This window comes from Boeremia exigua, assembly GCF_020726555.1.
Source record: "Boeremia exigua strain MPI-SDFR-AT-0100 chromosome Unknown C7974scaffold_15, whole genome shotgun sequence".
Classification (NCBI taxonomy): Eukaryota; Fungi; Ascomycota; class Dothideomycetes; order Pleosporales; family Didymellaceae; genus Boeremia; species Boeremia exigua.
Window position 1 is genome coordinate 428283 of NW_025763532.1, and position 26642 is coordinate 454924.

General features: G+C 59.1%; 12 protein-coding genes across 12 annotated transcripts; 7 read left to right on the forward strand and 5 right to left on the reverse strand.

The window, feature by feature from the left end:
• The first annotated feature begins 271 nt into the window (after positions 1-271).
• On the forward strand, positions 272-1575 carry C7974DRAFT_405716 (uncharacterized protein). The gene is made up of 2 exons (XM_046143069.1): positions 272-881; positions 931-1575. The coding sequence occupies exons 1-2, from the start codon at positions 665-667 to the stop codon at positions 1275-1277; spliced, it is 564 nt and encodes a 187-aa protein (XP_045991365.1). The 5' UTR covers positions 272-664; the 3' UTR covers positions 1278-1575.
• A 70-nt stretch (positions 1576-1645) lies between these two features.
• C7974DRAFT_79489 (secretion pathway protein Sls2/Rcy1) lies at positions 1646-4726 on the forward strand. Its single transcript, XM_046147287.1, has 3 exons — positions 1646-1873; positions 1923-4290; positions 4335-4726. Exons 1-3 carry the CDS (start codon positions 1762-1764, stop codon positions 4603-4605), a joined length of 2751 nt encoding a protein of 916 aa, XP_045991366.1. The 5' UTR covers positions 1646-1761; the 3' UTR covers positions 4606-4726.
• Positions 4727-5308: 582 nt separating this feature from the next.
• Positions 5309-6700, forward strand: C7974DRAFT_405722 (uncharacterized protein). The gene is made up of 3 exons (XM_046143070.1): positions 5309-5526; positions 5576-6013; positions 6082-6700. Exons 1-3 carry the CDS (start codon positions 5374-5376, stop codon positions 6364-6366), a joined length of 876 nt encoding a protein of 291 aa, XP_045991367.1. The 5' UTR covers positions 5309-5373; the 3' UTR covers positions 6367-6700.
• Positions 6701-7634: 934 nt separating this feature from the next.
• C7974DRAFT_437816 (uncharacterized protein) lies at positions 7635-8999 on the reverse strand (the record flags this gene model as incomplete). The annotated part of the gene is made up of 2 exons (XM_046145217.1): positions 7635-8719; positions 8768-8999. The coding sequence occupies 2 exons, from the start codon at positions 8997-8999 to the stop codon at positions 7635-7637; spliced, it is 1317 nt and encodes a 438-aa protein (XP_045991368.1).
• A 340-nt stretch (positions 9000-9339) lies between these two features.
• C7974DRAFT_437817 (tropomyosin) lies at positions 9340-9941 on the forward strand (the record flags this gene model as incomplete). Its single annotated transcript, XM_046145218.1, has 3 exons — positions 9340-9357; positions 9407-9711; positions 9779-9941. 3 exons carry the CDS (start codon positions 9340-9342, stop codon positions 9939-9941), a joined length of 486 nt encoding a protein of 161 aa, XP_045991369.1.
• A 452-nt stretch (positions 9942-10393) lies between these two features.
• C7974DRAFT_381054 (nucleolar protein 12-domain-containing protein) lies at positions 10394-11259 on the reverse strand (the record flags this gene model as incomplete). The annotated part of the gene is made up of 2 exons (XM_046140567.1): positions 10394-10876; positions 11068-11259. 2 exons carry the CDS (start codon positions 11257-11259, stop codon positions 10394-10396), a joined length of 675 nt encoding a protein of 224 aa, XP_045991370.1.
• A 260-nt stretch (positions 11260-11519) lies between these two features.
• C7974DRAFT_369294 (geranylgeranyl transferase-like protein type i beta subunit) lies at positions 11520-12836 on the reverse strand (the record flags this gene model as incomplete). Its single annotated transcript, XM_046139938.1, has 1 exon — positions 11520-12836. One exon carries the CDS (start codon positions 12834-12836, stop codon positions 11520-11522), a length of 1317 nt encoding a protein of 438 aa, XP_045991371.1.
• Positions 12837-13254: 418 nt separating this feature from the next.
• Positions 13255-16615, forward strand: C7974DRAFT_79570 (Rho-GTPase-activating protein 8). Its single transcript, XM_046147288.1, has 4 exons — positions 13255-13658; positions 13706-13887; positions 13934-15383; positions 15427-16615. The coding sequence occupies exons 1-4, from the start codon at positions 13607-13609 to the stop codon at positions 16413-16415; spliced, it is 2673 nt and encodes an 890-aa protein (XP_045991372.1). The 5' UTR covers positions 13255-13606; the 3' UTR covers positions 16416-16615.
• Positions 16616-17055: 440 nt separating this feature from the next.
• C7974DRAFT_445244 (uncharacterized protein) lies at positions 17056-18136 on the forward strand (the record flags this gene model as incomplete). The annotated part of the gene is made up of 1 exon (XM_046145540.1): positions 17056-18136. One exon carries the CDS (start codon positions 17056-17058, stop codon positions 17695-17697), a length of 642 nt encoding a protein of 213 aa, XP_045991373.1. The 3' UTR covers positions 17698-18136.
• A 112-nt stretch (positions 18137-18248) lies between these two features.
• On the forward strand, positions 18249-22016 carry C7974DRAFT_322552 (SacI homology domain-containing protein; the record flags this gene model as incomplete). Its single annotated transcript, XM_046138865.1, has 3 exons — positions 18249-20768; positions 20813-21257; positions 21307-22016. 3 exons carry the CDS (start codon positions 18249-18251, stop codon positions 22014-22016), a joined length of 3675 nt encoding a protein of 1224 aa, XP_045991374.1.
• A 410-nt stretch (positions 22017-22426) lies between these two features.
• Positions 22427-24195, reverse strand: C7974DRAFT_79642 (uncharacterized protein). Its single transcript, XM_046147289.1, has 2 exons — positions 23470-24195; positions 22427-23420 (listed from the first exon to the last, which is right to left on the reverse strand). The coding sequence occupies exons 1-2, from the start codon at positions 24021-24023 to the stop codon at positions 22700-22702; spliced, it is 1275 nt and encodes a 424-aa protein (XP_045991375.1). The 5' UTR covers positions 24024-24195; the 3' UTR covers positions 22427-22699.
• A 1059-nt stretch (positions 24196-25254) lies between these two features.
• C7974DRAFT_437821 (uncharacterized protein) lies at positions 25255-26437 on the reverse strand (the record flags this gene model as incomplete). Its single annotated transcript, XM_046145219.1, has 3 exons — positions 25255-25374; positions 25422-25859; positions 25907-26437. The coding sequence occupies 3 exons, from the start codon at positions 26435-26437 to the stop codon at positions 25255-25257; spliced, it is 1089 nt and encodes a 362-aa protein (XP_045991376.1).
• Between the last annotated feature and the right edge of the window lie 205 nt (positions 26438-26642).

A 26642-nucleotide genomic window follows, 5' to 3' on the forward strand; every position in this document is an offset into this window, starting at 1 on the left:
TTGCCGCGGCACCGAAATCAGGTCCCTTTAGAGTTGAGAAGTGTGGGTACCTCCCACATTCGTGCAGATGTGCTGCAAGCTCCCGCTCGCGGTCGATCCACCAACAACCGTTTGGTTTCGACATCTACTGCACCGGGTCAGACATCAAGGAGCAGAACAACTCAGGCACTTTCTTGTAGAGAGAGCGGGTGAGTCGGCCTGTAAGACCGAATATCAGTCAATGGCCCGATTGTCTCGAGTTAGACTTTCATTGCCTCCCGTCTGCCAGGAAATTGTACTTGCGAACGACACAGCTGCAAACGACGAAAGTACCAAAAAATGACCAACAGCTGGTGTGAATATTATCATTGATATCCCCGCATTGTGTTCGTAGTAGTGCTAAGTACTTATCTCCATGGCCAGCTCCAGATTCCCAGCAGCTGGCAACTTGGCGCGGTCGCAGAAGCTGCAAGCCACAGAAGAGCGCGTTGCTCAACTGGGCGCCGCTTACTATCTTGGTACAACAAATAGTCTTTCCATGGACGGACGATCCAATCAGCCAGACCAGCCGTCTGAGCTATTTACTGCAAGCCTTCCCCAAAGCTGGCAGCGCCGTCCTCAGTCGCTTCATCCGCTGGCTTCCTGCAATTGAATCTCTCACCTTACCTCACGTCCAACCTCCAAAATGCGCTTCTCTGTTATTGCAGCCGTCGCTACCTTCAGCGCTACCGTTCTCGGACAGGGCCTCGTTGGACAAATCCCCCAATGCGCACAGTCGTGCTTTGGCACCGACAACCTCGGTACCTGTAACCTCATTGACGTTGCCTGCATTTGTGGTAGCTCAGCTATCACCCAAGTTGCATGCTGCGTACTGTCTTCCTGCAACCAAGCAGACATTGATAGTAAGCATCGCGAGTCGGATTGATTACAAGCCTTTGACGCCATAAACAGCTACCATCAACTTCGCTTCGACTCTCTGCAGAGGTGCCGGTGTAACATTGAACACCAGCCCCGACTGCGCTGCGGCGAACTCGAGCTCTTCGGCGTCTTCCTCTGCGTCTGCGTCTGCGTCTGCTGCCGCATCAAGCTCGGCGGCATCTGGCTCTGCCTCAGTGACCGCGATTACCGGAACCAACACAGCTTCTGGCAGTGCCACCGGCTCTGCAACTCGCTCTGCATCAGGCTCTGCCTCTGGCTCCCCCGCTGCGACTGCTGCGACGGGCGCCGGTGCTTTCCAGACCGCCGGTCCTATCCTCGGTTTTGGTGTTGCTGTCGTCGGTATGCTCGCTGCTTTGTAGATGGTGATGATTCCTGGTCTGGTTGTGTAATGGGCGTTGTGGAGGGTATAGGTTATTTGTAGGAGTATAGTAATCACCAAGCGAGACGTAATCGACTACCCCGATCTATGCTTGAGTGATGTACCGCTGTTGAGCTCCATTTGGACCTTGCCTAGAGCTCAGTGATAGATGTCTCCTTGCAACTATGCTCACAAGGAGGCAACATCATCGAACTTGGCCCGTGCTTGGTGACATGAGCGATGAGCTGTAGCTGCTGAGGATCTTGCTCTATTTAGCAATGCTGTGCGATCGAAGGGTGTTGTGGCACGGAGTTCGCGTGCTCACCACGTTTCTGTCAAAGCGCGAGCGTCATGTCTCCACCCAGTCCGCCCGCATTCTCCCAGCTCTCCACCGTTCACGCGCCAACACCCGAATGGCGGCGAGCATGACCACAACCGCACCTGCGACTCATGTAGACTGATTTGACAATTCCAAGGCCAGCAAAATGGCTGCCAGATCCAACTTCAAGCGGGCGGTGCCCCAGGCGCAGCCGTCCATTCTATCCTCGCTCCGGACTACGCAGATGGTAGACGAGTCGAAAGCCATTCTGCCGGCAGGTGTGTTTTACTGGCAAGTTCAAGTGTCCGAATCAACTGACCTCTGGAGAAATCATCAACACCATTCTCGACTACCTACCCATTCCCGACATGTTCACGTTCGCCCGCGCATCGAAGCGCATGCAGGAGATGGTCTACGATGACACCCGATGGGTACAAAGATTGAAGAGTATGGGCTGTTGGAACGATGTGGAGGCAAAGCAGCGCTTTGAAGAGGCCATGCGCCGGAAAGTCGAATCGCAAAAGGCGGAAGAAGCGCAGAGAACAGGCATACCTGCGGAAGGAAATGCTGCCGGGCTCGGGATAGGTGGTGTGGAACAACCTCGCGGCAGCATGACGCTTTTCGACGCAGACGAAGACATACAACGGCTGTCAACAGAGCACCCGAATCGAGCGAGATCATCGACGCTCGACAAAGGCTTCAACGACATGACTCTGACGCCTACGTTCACGGGAGCGCAAGCGAGATCAGCTGCTGTCGACCCGCACGTAGCTTTGAAGGCTATTGCAGGCGTGCGGTCCATCAGAGGCAGAGCACGCCAGGAATATGGAAAGGTCTACGGAGCGTTGGCGCCGTACTACTTTGATCTGGCACGCTCGAGGAGCCACACCGACCCCGTTCTCTTTCGCACATACCGGGACCCAGAACAGCAGGCGCAAATGCTCGCCCAGCTCAAGACTTTCGCGAAGAGCGACTTCGCGCAAGGGTGGAATCGGCGCGAGGAGAAGGTGGACACCATGACAGGCATCTTCGAAAACGCAGTACTGCGGGAGTTCGAGACTGGCTGTGAAGAGAAGGACTACGACGGTCGCATGAAAAGATTCGCGTCGGTGCTCTACAATTTGAACGGCGGCGGAGCCTGTCTGGACTCGTACATTCACAACCATCATTTGATGCTGGACAAGGAAAAGTTGGGAAACCCCAGAGATTGTCTGCCTGGGTTGAGCACAACCCAACTTACCCTAGAGCCGTCGCGAAAGTTCTTCCACGGACTTGCAATCGCTATGAACCAGGAGACTGCCATTATCGACCGTGTATTTCCACCCACCTTTGACGTACTCCAACCGTTTTTGGAGCGCGTCGCTGAAGACATAGTCTCCGAGTATATTACATCCCTCTTCGATGAGGCACACGATACCAGCACTGAGATCTATCTCAAAGCTGTTGCTGGCGTTTTCGACCAAGCATCGCAACTTGCCATCTCACTGAAGCCGACGAAGGGCTCGAAGGCTAATTTTCAGGAAGAGGTTTTTCGCATAGTTGCCGGGTGCTTCGAGCAGCATATCGATCTATACCTGCAGGAGGAGCTGGACTTCTTCAAGCAAAATTCGGTCGCACAGGTCGAGGCGTGGGAGAAGCGTCTAAGCGAAGAGGAGCAAACGACCGAGACATTCTACATGTCTAATGTCAATCGCAAAGCGGCTAAGCAGGACTTCCTGTCATCTTTCAAGAAGGTGGTGATGATGCCTGTTAATGTTCTCCCGACCATTGGTGGCTCAGGGTCTAGAAACTCTGTCATTGCTGCGCCTGCTGCCAACGGCACTAGCACTTTGGAGACACCTGTAAGATCTGAAACACCGTCCGGCGATGGTGCACGCTCGCCCGGTCTGCAAGCACCAACATCCGAGCTTGCAGCGAAAGCAGCAATCATGAACTCTCGACTGGAAGGCATCCGGACGCTCTTCAGCATCGAGGTCGCTCTCGACTTGACACACAAGGCGAAGTCAGGCCTTGAGCGCGCTGCACGATTTGTCAGACTTGGTGGACAGTCTGGCGAGGAAGCGAAGGAGCAGTGCGAACAGATCTTCATCTACCTTGTGCAGATCCTCGGCAATCGACACATGAAGTTGGGGCTCGACAAGGCTGTCGGCCATCTCGCAGAATACAAGCCCCGTGAGGTCGTTGATCACAGCAAAGAAGGTGTGGCACCCTTGGTAGCGTTTCTGGAGCTTGTCAACGTCGGTGACTTGATCCAGCAGATGGTGGAAGTGTTCTACCTGCAAGAGCTAGTCTCCGCCAACCTTACCGATCGCGATGACTTCCTCAGTCTTGCAGCCAAAGAGAAGAAGAAGTTCGAGCAAATGCTGGACGAACGCGTCGCCGCAGGCTTGAACAAAGGTATCGACGTGCTCATGGACGAAGTGGAGTATCTGTGCGGCACCTTGCAACAACCCTCTGACTTCAACCCTCCCGTGGGACCCAACGGGATAGCACAAATATCAGACATCGGGCCCAGCGAGACGGCAAGAAGGGTCGTCGATATGGTGTCGTCGCACACAAGCATGTTAGTCGGTAGCACAGACAAGAACGTGCTGGATGTGTTCAACCAGGAAGTCGGAGTGCGGCTGTTCACTGCAATCTGCAAACACCTCAAGCGTCAAAGAGTGAGCGTCGATGGCGCCATTGTGCTGATCAGGTAAGATTCTGACAAATACTGTCTGCATCCTGCTAATTCTGCAGCGACATGAACGCATACAACGCCTACATCGTCTCGCTACGCAATAAGCCACTCATGCAGTACTTTGCAGCTCTTCGCGAGCTTTCCCAGATCTACCTGATCGCGCCGAAGGAGGCGAAAGAGATTGCGACTATTATTGCAGATACGGACCGCTACCACGGCATCTTCAGGGCGGAAGAGGTGTATGAGTACGCAGAAAGGAGAGCAGATTGGTACCAGATCAAGAGCGCGGTTGAAAAGCAGATGTATGGAGTTGGCTGCTGGGTTATGTAACATAGCTTGAGCATGCGGCTCTGCGACAGTTAGCGAGACCGCTTTCGGAGAGATATGCAGGCCGCCGCAGAGCAGGTCAAGCGACTCGAATACCAAGTCCAAACACGTGCCATCCCTCGCCTGAGATCCTTGTTGCATCACGTACATACTCCGCTTTCCTTTTGTCCACACATCTTCTGCGGCCGTGTTGTGTTGGCAAGCTGCACCTCAGCCTTGGAAGCTTCCCCAGCCTCTCGTTTGTACCTGGCTAGCGGCCGAGCGACAGATGACCACCCCGTCACCACGCATCAACGCAGCATCAATTGAACTTGGTATTCCTGTATACAGCTGAAGCGCACCTCCGCGACTTGTTCTCTGGTGCTCTGAACGTCCTAAAAACCGACATTCCTGCAGCGCTCTTCAGCACCGTTACAGGGTGAACCCCGCCGGCACTACCGTTTTAGACCGGCCGGCTCTCTCACTTGGGTGAACGTGTGTTGAGCCACGCTTCACCAGTTGTTCGGTGAGAGACGCCTCCCGCGCAAGGTTCACGCGCCGTTTCGTGTATATAATCTCCTTTGTTGGCACTCCGTCTTGAAGTACTCCCCGCCCACCCGGCCGACTATCCTGGTCCATACTACGCGGTTCGCGCCGACCCGTGGTAAGGCGTGACACACCAGAACAGCTCGCTGCCATCGCTCGTCCTTACAAGCTGCGAGGAGGCCTAGCAACCCGCAGCCATGTCCAGTAAGCACTCGCCCGCACATATCACGCACCCAGCCAGTACTCATGACGATAGAGCCTCTCCCTACCGAGGTCGCGGCCTCCTACTCGGCCATAATTGACGAGATTCTGCGCGCCAGCGACCTGAACACAATCTCAGCGAAGCGCATACGCAAAGGACTGCAGGAGCGCATCAACACCGACACTACAGACCAGAAGGCAAGCCTCACGCGCAGCCACCGCAGAACCCAGAACTGACCCAGCGCAGGATGCGATCACAGCGCTCATCATGCAGCGCTTCGACAAGTTCAACTCCGAAGTCAACGGCACGACGGGGCCCGAAGAGCCGCTCCCCAGCGTTGAAAACGGCGCAGCCTCGACGTCAGCGACGCCCGAGCACAAGCGCTCGCCGGACTCGGAATCCGCGCTGTCGGAGCTCGAGGACGCGGCGCCGCCCAAGAAGAAGGCGAAAAAGGCTAAGCCCGCCGAAGACGACGACGCCGCGTTCGCGCGCAAACTGCAGGCCGAGGAGAACGCGCGCTCGGGCCGCGCAACCCGCGGCGGCAACTCGCGCAAGAAGGCGCCGCTGCCCAAGAAGAAGGCGAAGAAGAAGAGCGCGAACCGCGTCAAGGACGAGGACGACAGCGACATTGCGTCGGGCAGCGACAAGGAGAAGAAGAGCCCGAGCCGCAAAGGCGGGTTCCACGTGCGTCCTACCATTTCTACCCACCCTTCCACCCCTCTGCGCTCTTCTCCCGCTAACACGCCACGCAGAAGCCAATGGCGCTCTCCCCCCCCCTCGCCGCCCTCCTCAACGAAACCACGCTCTCGCGCCCGCAAACCGTCAAGAAGATCTGGGAGTACGTCAAGGCGCGCGACCTGCAGGACCCCAGCGACAAGCGGCAGATCCGCTGCGACGACGCGATGCGCGCCGTCTTCAAGTCGGACCGCGTGCACATGTTCACCATGAACAAGATCCTGAACCAGAATCTGTATGCCGTCGACGAGATCACGGGGCCGGTGCCCGTGCAGGGGCAGGGGGAGTCGGGGTCGGAGTAAGGGTGTTGAAGGTTGGGGCTGGGTTTGGATTGAAGGGGGGGTTGGACAGAGAGGTGCTGCCTCGGCGGCGATTCGACAACGACACTCGATGTCAAGATTTTGGATACCAAGACCTTGGATACCAAGACTTGCGTCGAGCGCGACAGCAACAGCGACAGAGAGACTTGAAAGGCGCGCGTTGGGCGTGGAATTCGACGCGCGGACTGTGAATATCTAGCATGGCGTTTCCATCTGCGCATTTTCCGGGGCCGGAGCATCGCGGGCGTGTTCTTGGGGACTCATTTATTTCTTTTCTTTCTTTTGGGTAATCTGCGGGCGGGGGGGCGGCGGGGGTGGGAGGAGGGGGGGACGGAGGGGGGAGATGGGGCATGGGGAGATGGAGGGGAAGAGGCTTACCCCGGGCGAGGGGGAGCATACATACATACACACAGTGAGAGAGAGGGAGGGAGAGGAAGATATAGCGAGAGCAAGCAAATCGACATGGTAATTCGACATGGTAATTCGACATCGCAATTCGCCATCGCAATCCGAGCACCTGTTCACCTAGTTCAAACGGGTTTGTGTATCTGACTCTGACTCTTGCAGCAACAGTGCTTTCAACAGCATCAATCAATAACATCAATCAATAACATCAATCAATAACATCAATCAATAACATCAATCAATAACATCAATCAATAACATCAATCAATACCAGCAATTCATTACCAGTAACTCATAATCAACGCTCTGCGACACGATCTAGCCAGACAAACAGAAGGAGAAAGACACGAGAACAGGATGCAACAAACGAATATCATCATCTTCATCTTCATCATCAGCACCACCACCACCACCACCCCCAAGAAATTACTACTCTACGCATACTCTAACAAACTCGACGCGCGCGCGCAAAAGCACCACGGAGGTAATCAATCCACTGACCCAGCAACCCAGCAACCGACCAAAACCCACCATGGTATGTAAACCACGGTATGTAAACCACGGCATCCAACCCACGGTATCCAACCCACGGCATCCAAGCCGCAAACACACGACGGTATCCAGACAAAACCCATACGTACAAAAAAAGGCTCCAGGATCGTAATGGAGAACCACGGGGGGAAAAGACAAAGGAAAATCAATCTTGAGCGCGTGAGCACTCTGAACCCGCGTCGACTCGAGTCGGCAGCGCCCTGTCCAGAGTAAAGCAAAGCAAAGCAAAGCAAAGCAAACTGAACCAAACACCCCCTAACCTGTCCAAGCCAAGGCGAAAGACAAGACGGAGATTAAAAGCCCTCGGGCAGCTTGAACTGGAATCCCACACCCTCATCCTCGACCGCCCCCGCACTCGGCAGCCCAAACCCCTGCATCCACGCCTCGTCGCCCTCGTCGTCCTGCAGCGCGAGCAGCGCGAGTTCGCGCTCGACACTCAGGGCTGTCTCGGAGCCGGCGAACGGGTCGACCAGAGTGCTGTCCGAGGCGGACGAGACGGTGCGCGAGAAAGCGCGGCTGGGGGCGGGGCGGTGGTGTGAGGAGAACGAGGGCGTGGTGGTGCCGGGGCGCGGGGCGGGGCGGGCGATGTTGGACAGCGGCGGGCGCATGGCCGAGGAGGAGCGGACGGCGCGGCCCTGGGCGTAGCCGATGGTGCTCCTGGAGGAGACGGCGGCGGACGAGGCGTGGCGGGCGAGGCGGGCGGGCGCGGCGGCGTCAGGCTTGGGCGTCTTTCTGCCAGACACGGGACCGGCGGGGACGCGGGCTTTGGCTGTGGCAGAGGAGGCGCCGAGGCGCTGAGTTACGCGGGAGGGCGCGAGGGCGGTCGCGGCGGAGCGGGCGCGCATGGTCGAGAGGCCGGTGGTGGGTCTCACGGTGGACGTGGACTTGACGGCGGGCTTGGGGTCCGTTGTCTCTGTGATGCCAAAGTAGCGCTTCGACTCTGCGTCGTCCCGGGCCATCTGGGCGGCGAAGAGGCGGTCGAAGTCGTTGTCGCGCTTCTTGCGGTCGCGCTCCAGGCCCTCCTCGAACTCGCGCTGGCCCTTGGTGCGGCCGTCGGCCTCGACGGGGTTGTGGTAGGCGGCAGTCACGCCGCGCATGGCATTCTCACCCGCGAGCACGGAGAAGTCCCAGTCGCGCGGCAGGTAGTCGTCCATGTCGTCTGGCAGCGGCACCTCCCTTGCAGGCATGTGCTCGATCTCGGGTACGTCATCCTCCGACTCGGGCTCGGGCTCCGGCTGGTGGACCTTGACTTTCGGGCGGCGCAGGCGCGGGCTGAGCTTGAGGGTTTTGGCGGACGACCCCAGCGGCGCGGGGGTCTGGAAGGCGCGGGCTTTGGCGTTGGTCGTCTTTGCGCCGAGCGGAGCGCGGCTGCGCGGCCCTGCGTGTGTCAGTCGTGCGCGCCTACATCCAGCTCACAGCTACGTACCGGCGGGGGTCACAAAGGCGCTGGCGTCCAGCTTGCCGCCCTTCGCGGTGGTGGGCGCCAGGCCCTTCCCCTCCTTGGCGCCGCGGGTGAAGACGTTCTCGTCGTTGAGGGCGACCTTGAACGGCGTCTTCGGGACTTGGGCGGGGGTTTTGGCGCCGAGCGGCTTTCCGCCGGGGCCGACGTGCAGGCTGCGCACTGCGTTCTCTTGGTCGTGGGCTGCGAGCGTGGCCATGGTCGCGGTCGCATGGACGGTCTGCGGCTGCGATTCGTGGTCTGCAGGTGGGTCGTGGAGGTGCTGTCGGTGACGTGCGTGCGCGGCGTTTGTTTGTTTGGCCCGGCCCAGCAACGGCGCCATCGTCGCTGCCCTAGCGCCGCAGCGGTGTGCTTGCCCGTAGCGAGACAGGGGTCGGCAGGCAGCGCCGCCATGCCCGCCCGCATATCAGTGCCAGCGCGCCCAATTCTCAGACAACAGTCAACACTGCTCTCATACACTGCACCTGCCCGCTGCCTGCACTCCAGACCCCCTTCACACTCACCCACCACACCCACTGCCACCCACCCACCCCGCCGCCATGGACCAGATCAAGAAGGTGAGTCGACTACCCCGCCGGACCCTTTCTTCGCCGCTGACCGCCGCAGCGCATGGAGGCCCTCCGCGTCGAGGCCGACGAGAGCGGAGCCCGCGCCGAGGAGTACAAGGCCAAGGTCAAGCAGCTCGAGGGCGAGACGACACAGAAGGAGCAGGAGATCACGTCGCTCTCGCACAAGAACTCGGTGCTCGAGGGCGAGGTCGAGAAGCTCGAAGCGCAAGTCAAGCAGTTCAAGGACGAGGCCGGTGCAGGCGCTCAGGCCGGCACCCAGGCCGAGAGCCTGCAGCGCAAGATCCAAGTGCTTGAGGAAGAGGCTGAGGAGTCTGACAGGACCATCCGCGAGCTCAACGAGAAGTGCGTGCCCCGCCCCTGACGTGGTCGTCGCTGACCCCTGGTCCGCTCACTGCTAACACCCCCCCAGGCTCCGCCAGACCGACGTCAAGTCCGGCCACTACGAACGCAAAGTCCAGGCTCTCGAGCAGTCCCGCGACCAGTGGGAGTCCAAGTACGAGGAGATGGCCAAGAAGTTCGAGGACACCAAGAAGGAGCTGGACGACTTTGTCAAGGACATTGGCAACATCTGAGTTACGCCGCACCAGACAGACACTTGCCAGTCCAATATTCCCCTAGAGCAGCAAATGTCCACTTTCTGATCCCATACCGAGATGAGCGCCCGTGCGCCGAGAGAGTGGTGGGGACTCTCGACACCGCACCCCCCTTTTTCCTGATTGCATGCATTGCTCTGTAGCCGTTAGTCATGCCCTGTACTCTGTTGATGTGTCCTGAGGAAGCAACACTGCTGGCGGTCTGCAAACCACCCTTTCTACTTGACTGCTGCGTTTTGTGATGCGTTGTGATGCGTGTTGGTGTGTCGAGGTCACTTCGATTGAGGTAGTCACAACGAGTTGTGGTCACGACGAGTTGTAGTCACATTGAGCTGTCGTCACACTGATTCACACATTGATTTTGCCTGCGCCCAAACTCCGCCCATGCATATGATATAACCGGGTATCAACCCTCACTTCGCACCCCCCCCTCACTTCTCCTCCTTATCCTTACTCCTCCTCTCCGCCTGCTTCTTCTTCTTCAACCCCTGCTTCATCCGCTCCATCTTCCTCTCCGACTTGGTCTCATACCTAAACTTCACCTTCTTCTTCTTCGGCCGCTCGCTCCTCGGCCGCTCCTTGGTCCACACCCGCTTCGTCTTCAGCGCTTCTTCGCCCTTCGCCCGGTCCGCGGCGGCCAGCGCCTCGGCCTCGCCTGGCCGCGAGAAGCCCGAGCGCGTTATGCCGATCGATTCTACGGTTACGGTCGTGTATTTGTCTTCGTCGATGTATTCGTCCGCGAGGTTTATCGGGTCGTCGAAGCCGGTGAATGTGGGCTCGCCGGTCGCGGGGTCTTCGGTCTCGGAGTCTGAGTCGTTTTCTGAGGCGGACGGGATGTCGCCGTTGGCGAGGCGCATCAGCCGGTTGGTTTCCGAGACGTGTTTCTCGAGGTCGGTTTTGCGCTGCTGGCGGAGCTGGGCGGTGTTAGATCAGGTGGTGTTTGGACGTAGACACTGGACTGCTTTGTGGGGGGGACTGAGCGCGCGGTGCGAGGCCGTTGCAGATGCCGTCGAGCAGACGCCGTCGAGCACATGTCTCCGCGCACTCTTGCAACCTAGCCCTCGCAACACAGTGCCCACACGCCGCCTCGAAGTGATAAGCGTACCTCCTTCCGCGCCCGCAGCTTCTCCTCCTTGTCCTTCTTGGCCGCCTCCTCCTCGGCGAACTTGCGCCGCGCGACTTTGCGCTTGTGGAACCCCGTGAGGTATTCTTCGCGCGCCGCCGGGTCGAAGTCGATTTTCTCCTCGTGCACCGTTTTGATCTTGCGTTTCTTGTTGGGGGGCGGGGCGCTGCGCATTTTGGCGGCTTGGGGGAGATTGTGAAGCAGCCGGTCGTGGGGAAACGTGGGTGGGTGGGTGGGAGCTTGTGCTGGACGGTATGGAATACTTCGTATGCAGGATAAATTGTTGCAGGGGTCTGGTGGAGTGTGGCTGGGGCGTGGCGCTAGTGTGGCGTCATCCTACATGTGTTGTGTGCAACGTGAGAACTTGATGCGTGCGGTGATGATGTGAGGTCTATTAGGTACTATGCTAATGCTTAAGGATCTTGCGTCTGCTCTTAACGTGCGCCGTTCTGATCTTTGCTGCCACGCTGTATCGCTGCTATTGCTTCCTTCCGCCACGCCAACGACTCCAGATGCCGCTTCGCCTTGTCTGTGATGCACAGTGCGGCGTCGACGTTCTGCAGGCCCGGCTCGCCCAGCATCGCCAGCACCATTAATCCTAGAAATGAGTGGTATATGTCCGGTGGGTCGTCGACGACCTTGCCGAAGCCGCCGAGTGCGTATTGTGTCTTGTCGAGCAGATACCTGCGAATCGGTTTTACCGAGATGATGTCCAGACGGCCGAGGATCTGCAGCGGCGAGGACACCCAGTATGCGTAGCATGTGTCGGCGATCTTGTTGCAGCGCCCGTTCATGCCTACCCATGTGAGATCGAACGGCACTTTGGGTTGGGAACCCACTGTGGTCGCCATCGACAGCGTTGGGTGCTTGCTGACCTTGACGAAAGAGTGGGCATCGTGGCATGTATTAGCCGTATCTGTCTCGTCGTTGAAGGTGTCGATGCTGTCGTCCTCTTCCAGCGTTGCGGTCTGCCGCGAAGCAAGCCAGTGCAGGGTGCCGTTGAGGTTCGTCAGACCACGGATACGGCCGTCGGGGACTTGCCCCGGAGGAAGGGGCAGGCGATCAACAAATGACAGAGCAGCGATGGCGCAGCTTGTGAATCCCGCATGGGCCTCGTGGTACGGTGCTTCTGAAATGCCTCCATCGTAGGTCTCGGCCTCGCGCACGCAGGCCACGAAATCGTTCACCCTGATATCCGGCACGTCACCACATGGCCCCTCGACGTCCCCACGGAGTATCCAGCGGATGGCTGTCGCCATGTACCCGAATCTCGAGTCGTTTCCGCCGTGGACGTAGCCATCCTCCCCACGAGTCTCGCCAAAGCCACCTTCCTGCCGCTGCATCGTGTTCAGCCACAGCAGGATTTCCCTCCTCTTCACCTTCTCCAAGTCATCTCCTAGCACGACCAGAGTGAGCAGCGCAAAGAAGGTGCCCGGCACGTGCGCTGGGTCCCATTTCTTGTTTTCCTCATTCCTCCTATTTCCGTAGTCAGACCCTGGCCATGGCCGGAACCCTCCCTCTGGCAGTTGACACCCGTACACCCAGTCGACGTAGCCTTGGCGCTCCTCCACAGACAACGCTCCGTCCAGATCGCCCAGTATGTCCAGTGCGGAAACAGTGAAAAGGGCCAGGGTCATGCGGTTGGCGTCATTGCCGGTGTAGTAATGCGGGAGATACGTCTTCAGATTCCGCCGCCAGTACTTAATCTGGCGGCTGTAGTTGAACTCGCTTGCCGGCTGAGGGGGCCCCATGACGATTGCGGTGATGTGTGCAACGTGCCCGGACAGTCGGTGCTGCTGAGCTAATTTCCCGTGGCGATGGATCTAGTAGTGGGGGGATGGTGATCAATTTCCAGCGCTGGCAACCTCATAGGTGTGAGGATCCGTCCGGAGATGCAGTGCAAGTCCGACCTTCGCTGTGGTCACGGGCGTCTTGCCGAGCGTACAACAGAAGAGGACAGGATCCCGTGCAGTGACCGGCACAGGTGGCACGGCGTCTGGTCGGCGTTGGGATGGTTGTCTGTTTGATCAGCAACGCAATGCTCCTGCTCGAATGCAATAGTAATCTGTCCCCTATGATGCTTTGACTGTAGAGCGCTCGAGGGACAGGGTCCCAGTCCTAAGCCCTGCAGGGCAAGCGCTGCTCGGTGAGTTGACGCTGGTATTTTTAGCTGCTTTGCCAGCAAGTGACAAACGGCCGACAGGGGTCCTCGTACGTCGTTCAGCTCTGCCACAGCTGGCCTGCAAAACTCCTGAAGAGCTGCTCCGTCTCCTGTGCTATCTTAACGAGCCCAACGCCCATCCACCGCACTGCGTGCCTCCGCCGAACACCGCACCCCAGCTCAATTGTGCGCAGCCAACAAAGCAGCCCCGGGCGTTACATCACGGCCTGCTTGCGTGTTCCCCAGACCTTCCTTCTCCACGTTCACTACCCACGCCGCGACGCTTGTCTCAGCCGAGTTTCGCCTTTCCCTACCAGTCTACGAGGAGTTCTTGTCTTTTGATACCCCAGCGACGTCATCATGGCCAACGCCGGCTTCGCTACGTCCTTTTGGTCGCAAGACTACGCGGGTGGTAAGCTGCGCGCACATGCTGACGCTGTCGGTGCTGACTCCACGCAGGCCTGGGAGTGCTGTTTGGCAAGCTGCAGCAGGGCGTGCAGGAGAACCAGCAGATCCTGACCGTTGCCCGCCTGCGCGCCGACGCCGAGGACGCATACGGGAGCAGCCTGTCCAGCATCACGTCTGCGACCGAGCGCATAAGTGGAGGATTTGCCAAAGACGAGGGCGCAAGCGTCCGCAAGGTGTGTGAGCCGCCCCGCCGCACACGACACAGCTCACCTTTGCCAGGCTTACGATGGCGTGCGCACCGAAATGGAGGCCGCCGCGCAAAACCACAACAAGATTGCGTCCAACATCCGCGAGCTCGTCGTGAACCCGTTCGGCCGCTGGTGCGAGGCGCATGCTGCCCGCGTGCAGAACTCGCAGGACGACCTCCAATCGCGCATCAAGATCCACGACCGACAAGCTGACGCCGTGCGCAAGTTCCGCTCGCAGTACTACAACAAGTGCCGGCTGGTGGAGGATCTGGAAGAGGAGGACAAGCTGGCTTTCCAAGACCCCCAGAGCGAGGCACTTGCGAGTCCCAAGGCGAAGGTCCCCACCATCAAGATGACAGAGCCTGAAGACGCCGAGGAGGAGCCGATTGACCTGGGCGACGAGACCTACCAGCCCGAGCAGGTGAAGAAGATCCTGACCCACATGCTGGAGACCATCAAGCTCGGGGAAGTCAAGGTCCCTATTATCGGAACCTACCAGAACTGCTCCTCTGGCGCCGACATCACCGAGTACATCCAGAAGCACCTTGGAGCCACAAGCGTCAGCTATGCAGAGAGAATCGGCCAGGATCTGGTCAACCACGGCTTTCTGCGTCTCATTGGCAACGTCGGTAACGCGTTTGCGAACAGCTCCCGCATGAACTACCAGTGGAAGACAAAGGTCTTCACGATTACCGGAATTCCCGAGAAGAAGACGCCCCTGGGACGTTCAGGCACTGCTGCGTCTACCATGTCGAACGACAGCGTGACTGTGGATTCGCCAGGAGGCGTTATGCAGGAGTACCTCTCAGGCTGGAACCCGCTCAACAACCAGTACCCCAACGAGACAGCCCCGGAGAGGCTGCGACGAGAGGCTCGCGAGTCTGACGAACGCTACAAGGCCGCAGTGAAGAAGCTGGACTCCCTGCGATGCAACTTGGAAGAGGCTATGATCGACCACCTGAAGTTCATGGAGCGCTGCGAGTTGGACAGGCTGAAGGCCATCAAGGCTGTCATTCTCGACTTTTCTGGCGCCATCAGCAACGTCATTCCCAGTCTGCAGAGCACGGTTGACAAGATGATGCTTTTCCAGGAGACGGTCCAGCCGCTGGGCGATCTTCGCTACATGTTGGAGAACTACCGTACTGGGCCGTTTGTGCCTAAGGTCACGACTTACGAGAACTACTACAACTCGGTTGACGAGCAGACGTTTGGCGTGGATCTCGAGGCACGCGCTCGCTCCGACAAGAAGCGCGTTCCTATCCTGATTACCACGATTTTGACTTTCCTGGACAACCACTACCCCGATCTTGAGGGTGATGAGGCTCGTCGTGGTATCTGGCTTGTTGACGTGCCGTTGTCTCAGACACACAACCTCAGGGCCACCATCAACACCGGCAAGAGATTCGAGGATGAGATTCTGGAGAAGTACGATATACCCATTGTTGCGAGCGTTTTGAAGCTTTACCTCCTGGAACTTCCCGGTACGTCACCCTTTTCTATACACGAGCTTTGCTAACAGGATAGATTCCCTCGTCTCATCTCACGTTTACGAAATTATCAAGACCATTTACAGCACTACCGCATCGGATGTAGACGAGGCCACCCGAGTCACAGTCCTCCAGTCCACACTTGGTCAGCTTCGTCTCGCGAACATTGCAACTCTTGATGCAATCTGCACACACTTCACGCGATTGATCGAGCTGACCTCAGCCGACGAGACCTACGTTGCTGCACTGGCGAATGCACTTGCACCCTGCATTCTGCGTCCAAGGCTGGAGAACACTCTGACCATGAACGAGCGCTACAGCTACCGCCTCGTGCGCGATCTCTTCGCTCACAAGGATGCCATTTTCGGAGAGCTGAAGCGTGCCAGCACACTCACGCACTCTAGTTCGGGCTCGCAGCGCCCTCGTGCCATCTCAACTGATGAGAGCAACCGACGTGCGAACATGGAGGAGCGCCAGCGAGCTATCGCTGCACAGCGATCCCCTCGAGGCGTTTCGCCAGGCCCCAGCAACCGCAGCAGCGGTTCTCACCGTCGTGACCGCAGTCAGACGCGCTTCCCCGTGAACGCCAACAACTCACCTACCGAATCACGGAGAGCGCCCACGAACCGCGGTTCTCTTGAGGTCCCTGACCCTGACAGCCCCAGTGCTGGCGCTTCGGCTTCTACGAACGGCACGACAGACGACACCTCCGATGCCCCAGCACCCTCAGCTGTCCCGGCACGTGCTGCGGAGATGTATGAGCCTATTCCTTTCTCGCCTGTTGAGCATCCGGCACCTTCAAGCACACGCGTGCCCCTAGCGCTTGGCGGCAGAAAGCACGCCGGCAGCCTGGCAAGAGGCAACCGAGATTCAATGGGCAGCCTCAAGCGGGGCGGCAACCGCGACTCGACTGGTAGTCTCAGGAGTCTTGCGAACGCCAGCAACGAAGACGGGCCCAGCGGCGTGACACTCGAGGACCCGGCGCCGCGAGGGGTAACGCTGGAGGACAAGCCCATGGACGACTAGTGGTTGTTCTGAGCCCAACGACAGTGCAATATACCTAACGAAGGAGCGATAGCGATAGATATAGGAGGAGATTTTGATGCCTAACGTCGTCACGGCTACGATATCAGCGACTAGCGTGTAATCACTTGCGGGACACTTTGGTGGTTCTTTTGTTAATACTGTCAATGATCACATGCTTCAGATTCTTGAGTTCGTTGTCGATTAACTAGTGCCAGCCACATGAAGCGTTGTCGGGGCTTGAAGATGTTAAGATATTGGCGTGGTCCGTAGCCGTTGCTCGAGATGGCATGGTTGAGCCGGGCCGGTACCTGAGCTAGAGCCGGCTGACAGGGCACTTGGCCGCATCGAGTCTGGCAAATCGTCACCGACCGCTTGACCTCGACATGGGGCCTGCCATGGATGCAGGTGTGGCTGGGCTCTGCCAGCCCGACGGCCGCAGACCAAGGCGCTTCTGCGTCCTTCATCAGTCCCAGCAGCCGCTCGTTCTGCGCTGACCCGCGCCGTCTCACACCCGCGCACCCTCTCTCGCTCTCCCCAACCCTCAGAGCATCCAAACCCCACACCGTGATCGCCCCGCGAATCAGCGCGCGATCGCATCCAACCCGCCCACCACCCAGCGCCCGCCAACACACCGCCCACCATGTGCCTCGTCAAGGTCAAGCAGGAAGAAGACGTCGTCGTCCCCTACCGCGTCGTATCGCGGCACAACCACTCCCCCCCGCGCCGCCGCGCCTCGCGCCAGTCAACACACCGCTACTCGCGCGAAGTCGTCCGGGAATCGCACGCTGCCTCCCCACGCCCATCGGCATCCTACATCGCGGTCCCAACCCCGCAGCCGCGCCCCCTCGCCATCCCGCCCCCCCAGCCCGTCCCCGTCTTCGTCGAGCCCCCGCCCGCCCCGATCCACGTGCACGCGCCTGCACCCCCGCCGCCGCGCTCCCACGGCGCGCCCCAGTACGTCGAGGTCTCTCCGCGCTCGAGCCTGAGTTCGCGCTCGTCCGACACCCGCGACGACTACGTGTACCGCGAGCGCGAGGTCAGGCGCGAGCGCGCGTATAGTCCTGAGCGGGGGGCTGGGTACGAGCACTATCGGTATGTGGAGCCGGCGCGCAGTGAGAGCAGTTTTGGCGGGAGGGGGTATGGGAGGGAGCGCGAGAGGGAGAGGAGTCGGTCCAGGGTCAGGGTGGATTATGGGAGGCAGAGGAGTAGGAGTCGGGGGGAGTTTGTGGATGAGCGGACCAGGGTGTCGTTTGGAGGGGAGGGGAGGAGGGAGTATCGGTAGGGGGTGATGGTAGGAGGGTCATTGGCAGGGGGATTTTCGGCAGGGCGGGTATCGGTAGAGGGGCTGCTGGGCTGTGGTTGCATTTCATTGTGGAGCGTTGTGTTGGTTGCGAGTATGTAATGTCTATGTATGATTCGAGCGGTGACGAATACATGTTTCTTACGATTGGGACCGCCTCTTTGAAATACGTGCTGTTTGCTTGGATATTGTTGTCTCCTAACATTGACCACCCCATATAACGCCCCGAGTTGTGGGTCCGACTTTATTTGGGCGATGAGATCATTGTTGACCCTGAACAGCGGCAGTCCGGGAATTCCGCTCGCCATGGACTGCACATGTATTTTCGGGCCTCAGATCGACCACTTGTCTCCACATCAGTCGTTGGTCAGCACGCCGTTAGAAGCCCTGCAATCGCTCGGGCACCAGGGACTTGAGGCCGTTGGGCGAGCAACTACTCCTCCGCCCGCGACCAGCACCACGCTGCGTGCGACCGCCCAGCACACGTGCCTGCCTGCCCCGACGCGCCCGCGCATGCAGCGTACAGCGAAAGAATGTCCGTTCGGGTGCTGATCAAGGAGTACCCGCACCGCGCCATCGCCCTCAGCACACCCACCCACGTCCTCGTCCTGCGCCACAGCGCCTCCTCGACCGAACACCATGCCAACCCGAACGCCTCGTCGACGTCGCTGGGCAGCAACGGCGCCGCCGCCGCCCGCTGCATGGTCGAGTTCTCGCGCACCGGGGACGTCGACCTGGACGACTACCGCGCCCTGCACTCGGTCACCGCCCACGGCACCCTGGGCCTGATCACCGTCAACGGCGACGTCTTCCTGGTCGTGGTCAATGGCGCGAGCAAGGTCGCGACGGTGCGCCCCGGCGAGACGGTCCAGCGCATCCACTCGGTCGGCTTCTACTGCCTGACCAGCGCCAGCTACGACGCCCTGCTGAACGAGGAGGTCAATCCGTACCCCACCGACACCATCGACGACGAGGGCTATGAGATGGGCTTTGGCGGCCGCAAGGAGCAGTCGCCGCTCGAGCACCCGTGTCTGGCGCTCAAGAAGCTGCTGAGCGGCGGCACTTTCTACTACAGCTCCGACTTCGACCTGACCCGGCGCCTGCAGGACCGCGCGTCTGACGGCGCGACCGTGTCGATTGACAGTCTGGACGCGGGCTTCTTGTGGAACTCGTACATGATCCAGCCGCTGGTCGACTTCAGGAGCCGGCTGGCGCCAAAGGACAAGGACGCGCTGGATGCGTCGGGCATCTTGACCTCTGCGATCCGGGGCTTTGCGCTGACAGTCACGGTCCCCATCTCGTCGGCGCCGATCAAGGTGCGCGGCTCCGGGCTGCCCTCGCACATGACCCTGATCTCGCGGCTGTCGTGCAGGAGAGCCGGGACGCGCTTCAACTCGCGCGGCATCGACGACGACGGCAACGTCGCCAACTTCGTCGAGACCGAGACCGTCTACTGGGCGCCGTCGGGCGTCTGCTTCTCGTACGTGCAGGTCCGCGGCAGCGTGCCCATTTTCTGGGAGCAGCAGTCGGGGCTGCTGCCCGGCCAGCAGAAGATCACCATCACGCGCGGCCCCGAGGCGACGCAGCCGGCCTTCGACAAGCACTTTGAGAATCTCGAACTTTCCTACGGCGCTATGCATGTCGTCAATCTGCTCAGCAATGAGAAGCCGAACGAGATTGAACTCACCAATAGATATCGGGATCACATCAGGAACAGCCCGCTGAACTTCGGGACTGAGAAGGGAGACAGCGAGCATGAGCTCATCAAGCTTACTGAGTATGACTTCCACGCCGAGACACGGGGTCCTGGGGGGTACGAGATGGCGAGCATGATTGCGCGGTGGATCCAGGGCTCTGCTGATTCATTCGCATACTATCTATCGGAAGATGTGGAGGAGAATATCAGGTCGAACGGGCAGGACCATTTCGTCAGACGCTCTTCGCCAATTTTAAATCAGGAGGGCATCTTCAGAACCAACTGCCTGGACTGTCTGGACCGGACCAACCTCGTGCAGACCATTATCAGCAAGATGGCTATGGAGATCTTCCTAAGCCACAAGGGGCTGGGAGGAAGCCCGGACTTTTGGGTCCGGCACTCGAGCATGTGGGCCGACAACGGCGACGCTTTGTCTCGCATCTACGCAGGTACCGGCGCGCTGAAGTCTTCGTTCACACGACACGGCAAGATGTCGCTGGCCGGTGCGCTGGCAGACGCAAGAAAGAGCGTTACAAGAACGTACATCAACAACTTCGCCGACAAGGGCCGCCAGAACACCATCGACATGCTTCTGGGGCGGCTGATGGCGCAAGTGCCAGTCCATCTGTATGACCCTATAAACGACTTCGTCGTAGCCGAGCTCACGCGGCGAGCCCCTGAGTTCTCCGAGTCGGACGTCATCAACATCCTCGTCGGCACATTCAACCTCAACGGCAAGACAACCGGCATCGACCAGGACCTGTCGCCGTGGCTGTGTCCCGACGTCAACGAAGCCCAGCAGTGCCCCGAGATCGTCGCCGTCGGCTTCCAGGAGATCGTCGAACTAAGCCCGCAGCAGATCATGTCCACCGAGCCCACACGGCGCCAGGACTGGGAGTTCGCTGTGAAGCACTGTCTCGACAAGAACGCCGCGCTGCACGGCAAGGAGGAGTACGTGCTGCTGCGTGGCGGCCAGCTCGTCGGCGCAAGTCTGTCCGTCTTCGTGCGCGCCGACAAGCTCAAGAACGTCAAGAACGTCGAGGGCAGCCTGAAGAAAACGGGCATGTCGGGTATGGCGGGCAACAAGGGCGCGGTCGCCATCCGTATGGAGTACGCGAACACATCCATCTGCCTCGTTACTGCACATCTCGCGGCCGGATTTGCAAATTACGAGGAGCGCAACCGCGACTACAAGACCATCAGCCACGGGCTGCGGTTCCAGCGCAACCGCTCGATCGAGGACCACGATACGGTGATCTGGCTGGGCGACTTTAATTACAGGATCGGACTGAGCAACGACAAGGTTCAGAGGCTGTGTCAGATGAACGACCTCGAGACCTTGTACGACAACGACCAGGTATGTATGGCCCGCTGAGTTGTGAGTTTTGCTTATCGTCGCAGCTCAATCTCCAGATGGTTGCGGGCTTGACCTTCCCACACTACTCCGAGGCCCGCATCACGTTCGCGCCCACGTACAAATACGACCTCGGGACCGATACTTATGATACCTCGGAGAAGGCTCGCATTCCTGCCTGGTGCGACCGCGTGCTGCGGAAGGGTGATAATATACGGCAGATCCACTACGACGCCGCGCCGCTCCGCTTCTCGGACCACCGCCCCGTGTACGCCACGTTCCAGGTCATGATCCGACGGGTCGACGAGCGAAAGCGCGATGCCCTCAAAGAAGAGCTGTACAACTCCCGCAAAACCTTCGTCGGCGACACACGCGCCTCCGGGCCCCTCGGCGACGACTCGTCCGACGACGAAGACCTGATCGGCTACGAAAGCGTCGAGCCCGGTCTGCCGCCCGCCAGCTCCGACCGGCGCAAGTGGTGGCTAGACAACGGTATTCCCCTCCTCCTCCCCCTCGCCGCCACCGTGCTTATCCTCGCAAGGCCTCCCCGCTAAAGCCCGCATCCAACCGCCGTCCGCCTCCCACATCCCCAACCCAAACCACCCCTCCAACCCCTTCACCCCCAGCCCGGAACCAGACTGGGTCGACCTCGCCCGCTCCCGCCCCGAGCCCCCGCCCGCCCGCCGCCCGCCCCGCGCCCACACCCTCGACTTCAACAACCCCCCGCCCCCGCCGCCGGCCTCCACGGCCCGCAAGATGATCGTCCCGACATTCAACCCCCGCGACCCAGACCAAATCACCTACGACGGCGCCGGCGCGCGCGACGACCGCACCCCGACCGCGGCCGCCGCCCTCCGCCGCGCCGCCTCCTCGGCGTCCACGCGCTCGCTGCCCGCGCTGCCGTCTCGCGGCGGCCCGCCACAGAAGGTCCTGCGCAAACCCGCGCCCCCCGTGCCCGGCAAGAAACCCGCGCTCCTGTCGCGCGCCGCTGCGCACGAGCCCCCGCCACAGCAGTACCGTGACGACGCGCCGCGGCGCAGTATGGCGCCTCCGCCGGCGAATCTGCATTTGGCGCGCAGGCCGCTGCCCGAAACGGGGGCGGGGGTGGACTTGATCGATGCCGGCGAACGACCGCCTGCGCTGCCGCCGCGGACGGGGACGGGGTTCGCGGGTCCCGCTGGGGGGTTGATGGATGATGAGGTTGATATGCGGGGGTTGGATGGGTGGGAGGTTTTGAGACCTGGGCGGTGAGGGGGGGAGAAGTGAGGGAGAGGTGGTTAGGGGTTGGATGGGGTTGGGGCTGGGTTTGAGTGCTGTGGAGCGCGGTGTTGTGTGGATTACGTAGTTGGTACAAGAGCAGCTAACAGGCTCAGCGGATTCCCCCCACATGGGTTTCAGTTAAGATGCCTAGGTTCTAGGAGGGAAATCTACTCATGATTTACTCTGCTGTCGAGAGTTCTTCTACCCTGCCGATCCTTTCCTGTGCACTCACTGAGATGTTCTTGCCCTTCCTTCATTGATTGCATGCACATCGCAAGCTACGAAACGACAATCTCATCATCCACCACGACATCGCTAATGTGTCTGCAGATTCGAACAGCATTCGAACACATACACATGAGGAACCAGAACCCCCCCGATACGACCTCGGCGAACCAGAGCGTTCCTGTGCCGAGTCGCCAATCTTGGGAGTCGCCGTGTATGCACAGTACCAAGGAAGAGGTAGTCCGCACGTCTCGACACGTACCGCGTGTCCCTGGAGGCGTGACGCGGAACAAGCAGTCCGTGGTACGCCTGCCATCACGTCCCGTGGATGGATACAACACGCCGTGTCCCCCTCCCGCCAGCGCGCCCACAACACGCAAACACCCGGATGCCAGCACCTCACTCCCGTGCAGAGGCTCATTCAACCCGTGCAAGCGCGTGTGCGTCCATCACGGCCCCGTCCCCGAGCCGTCGCGCCGCGGATACACAACCTGTCCCGCCGCCCGCGGGTGCTGCAGCTCCGCGCCATCGAGCTCTGCTGGCGGCCCAGGCACGACGCGGACGCTCTTGCTCTCGAGCTCCTGCGGCTCTGCGTGCGAGGCGACTTCGCTGCGCCATTTGCCCGCGCCCCACCACTTCTTGCGCGCGAGCTCGCCGTCCTGGTCCGCCATCTCCGGCAGCGAGGCGTGCGGGTCCGATGTCTGCGGTTTGCGGCGCCGCTTCAGACACAGCCACACGCCCGCGATGACGGCGGCGAGGACGCCCACGGCGGCGCCGACGCCGATGCCGATCTTTGCTCCTGAGCTGAGCCCTGCGGCGGGCGTGGCGGTCGGCGGTGCCAGGCGTCCTGTGCTCGATGGTACCGTCATGCTGAACCGCGCTGCAAGCGACGCGACGTACTCTGGCGGAAACAAGCCGAGGTTCTCGTCCAGCCAGGCAACGACAATCGGATCGGCGACCGCGAGACCCGTGCTCAGCAGCGTGGTGCTGCTGACCGTGGTCGTGGACCAGCTGCTCGCCGACGTCACGAACACCAAAGTCTCGTACTCATAGGTGGTGGACGCGGCGGCGCCGCTGGACGGCGAGGTGACGATGAGGGCCAGGGCCTGCAGCGGCGTGGCGAACGTGCTGATGCAGGCCTCGTAGAACTCGGGCCCAAAGGTCATGCCGCTGGGGTGTGTGTCAGCGCGTGTGCGTCGTGGAAGGGCGCGCAACGAACCTTCGGCAGCAGCTGGCTTGCCAGAATGTGCGGTGCCCGGTCGCGGCTTTGATTTGCCATGCAGTGACCTCTGCGACGGTCTGGCCATCTGGACATATGCCGGGGCTGTACGTCGGCGCGAGCCTGAAGGGCTGGCAACTCCGGTATGATGGGTCGGTTGCAGTTCCGTTCAGATCCAGACTGAACACTGTGTAGTTCTGGGGTACGAAGGTTGCTCGTGGTAGCAGCGCCGCCGAAGATGTCATGGGGAAAGTAGCGGCGACATCGCTATTCGCAATGAGGGTTGAAGTAGGGAGTCTGCGGGTCGTGGTTATCTCCTGACCTCCCGCCAACATCCATCGTTCCGCACATTCATTTGGTGGGGTGTAGTAAGTAGTGAGTGGTGGCGCATTCAGGTTCGTAAAAGACGCATCGTCAGCTGCTTCAGTGACAAAGATAGTACTATGAGAATATTCGCTGGCATTGTAGGTGATAACCGGGTTGAAGGTCGCAACAAACGTGGTACTGCCCAAAATGGTTGTACCCAAAACTGTTGTTGAACCTACGATAGGCATCTCGAGTAGTCAGACGGCTGGGCCAAAAGGAATAGACAGGTATAAAAGGCGAGCCGCTAGAAGAGGGAGGAAATACAATAAACCTCTGGAAAACATGGAATCTTAGGGGTCGACAAGGCTGAGATGCGATAGCCCCAATACAGCGTGTATCTATCTGTGGCGTTGTCTGTGGCTTTCTTGGCTTCATCGAAGCCAATGATACCACTCCACCACTGCCAGAGCGAACCTGCTATTCGTGAAGTGCAACTGTCGAGATGCGGGCTCAGATGCGTGTCTCGTACGACTCTGACTGCATGGGCGGGGAACCTCGATCGATGAAGACCTGTATGGCGAGTTCATAAGGTTCTATGCAGTGACGGTAACGATACTGAACAATGTGCAGTACATGTGTGGTGAAAGATATATCGTTGTTGCGTTGGCTTGCCTGACTATTATTGTTACCTCAGGGAGGGGTCTAAAACGGAAGAAGAAGCCACGAGGCTGGATTTGTTCGTAGACTTTGGCAGTCACCATCGATTCGTATCATATCCAGGTAGCATTTCACTTCCGTGGCTATTTGAATCGCTGTTGCTTCGCTGGAAATATATTTTAGGCAATTACGGGCATGTAGCTGGCCTCGTTCACGGTCCGGTAAACTCGAAGCGGATGTGTGTCACCTGATCCGGGTCATGTGCAAGTGAAGACACAATGCGACGAAGAAGCGGGTACATCACGGGCGAGGCTTGATGTTGACGAACAAATATCGACACACCAAGAGGAGTTGTCGTCAAGGGTCCGGCTCGCGTGCACAAACGTCCAGTTGTCCACCAAGCCTCTTCAGGCGCACAGCGCCAAAGCACAAGCTTTCCATGACGATACCCAAGGCATTGGCGCCACGCTTCCTTCGAGCTTCGAAACCCTGAATTTCGCACGACAGCCCGATGCAATTGTGATCGATGATGGCGATCTGCACATGGGAAATTCGCAGTGGGCTTATTGTGATGTCAGCGATCGACACGGGACGCGTGGTGCGGTGCAAACGACACAACAACGAAAATAGACATGTGGAGATGTAGAAATGTAGAAATGTAGAAATGTGAAAATGTATTTTGCGTCGTGAAAGGAGGGCATTGCAGTGAAAGACAATCTAGCATCCGTGGTATCGTAGTGTATCCCCTCATGTCAAGACCAAACGCCGTCGCCGTGAGCCCGCTGTACAGTGTAAAGTAGTATTACAGGAAATTTACATAATTCAAGCCTTCCACTTGGCCTCGGTCCAGTCGTTGTACTCTTTCTTGAGATCACGCTGGACCCAGGGGATGGTGATTGCGGCCCAGACGCCTGCCCAGAGGAAGGGGAGAATCCAGCCAACCTGATGAAGTTAGTGAATGTTGATATATGCGAATAGATGGTACTTACAACATAGGCGGCGTCGCGCTGAATGGTGAAAATGATGGCAGTGGTAACAGTCGCGCAAACAATGGCGCCAATAGCCCAGAACAAAGTCTGGCGGTGCAGCATCTCGCGGAAAGCCTTGCTGGCCTGGTAGCGCAGGTTGAGCCTCTGCCTGAACTCGGTTCCTCCGGATCCGTCGACGGCGCAAATGTCCTCGATGTATGCGTAAACACCGGGGCGCAGAGCTGCGCCCTTGGGCAGTGAAGAGATACGGCAAGGAGCGGGAACACCACGGAGTCGGAGGATGTCGAGGAACAGGAGCTGGAAGCCAATGGCGAACAGCATGGTGGCTGCGGGCATGGCGAGGACACGGATTGGTGGGTCGTGGGGACATGTTCCGGCAATCAGTTCAATCATGATGAAGAACCATGCGAAAGACAAGTTCCAGTGGAACCAATCGAGCTGCATTCATTAGCACATATCTTGAAACAATTTCTGTGGATACTTACATATGCTCGTTTGGCACCAATGACTCTGCAGTTGGAGTTCTTCTTCCAAAGTCGGTGGAAACGAATGAAGTACTCGACAATCGAGACGGTACCCAGCAATGCAGTACTGATACTGAAAGTGGCGTTGGCGGACAGCTGGTCTCGTGTGAGACCATACCACATGCCAAAGTACAATCCAATAGGCATAAAGATGCAGTCGAGAATAATGAGGGTCCAGAACCAGAAAATGGCCTTCTTGCGCGTTCGCAGTGAGTACTTCAGCGGCGGTGGCCGTGTGAAGTCGGGGTCATCGTAGGCGATCTGAGTGTGGGGAAATCGTGCGTTGAGAGGGTTGTGGACGTTTGGGTCTGCTTCGGCGTTGACCGCTGTTGTGCTGTTGTTCGTACCGGTGACGTCGCCGCCCGGAACACTGAGGGAGCCATTTGCGGTATGTGCTGTCGCAGGTCGCGAGGGTTCTGCCAGTTGGGCAGTTTCTGTCATCTGGGGCGTGGATGCCCGCAGCGGTTCGGTGGACGTCTGTTCGGTGGCCATAATGGGCGAGGTGGATGGTGCTGGGTGCGTGCAGTCCAAAGAAACAAGCGATACTCAAGGCAAGCGGTCGTGTCTTCGCCTTTTCTTATGCGGATGCCGACGGATAGCGTGCGTCTTGTGTGCGGCAGTGGTGTGTCTTGGAGAAAAGTGTCAGCAGGGAGCGCCGTTTTGCTGGATGAACTCGTCGTCTCCCGAGAGTCCCCTT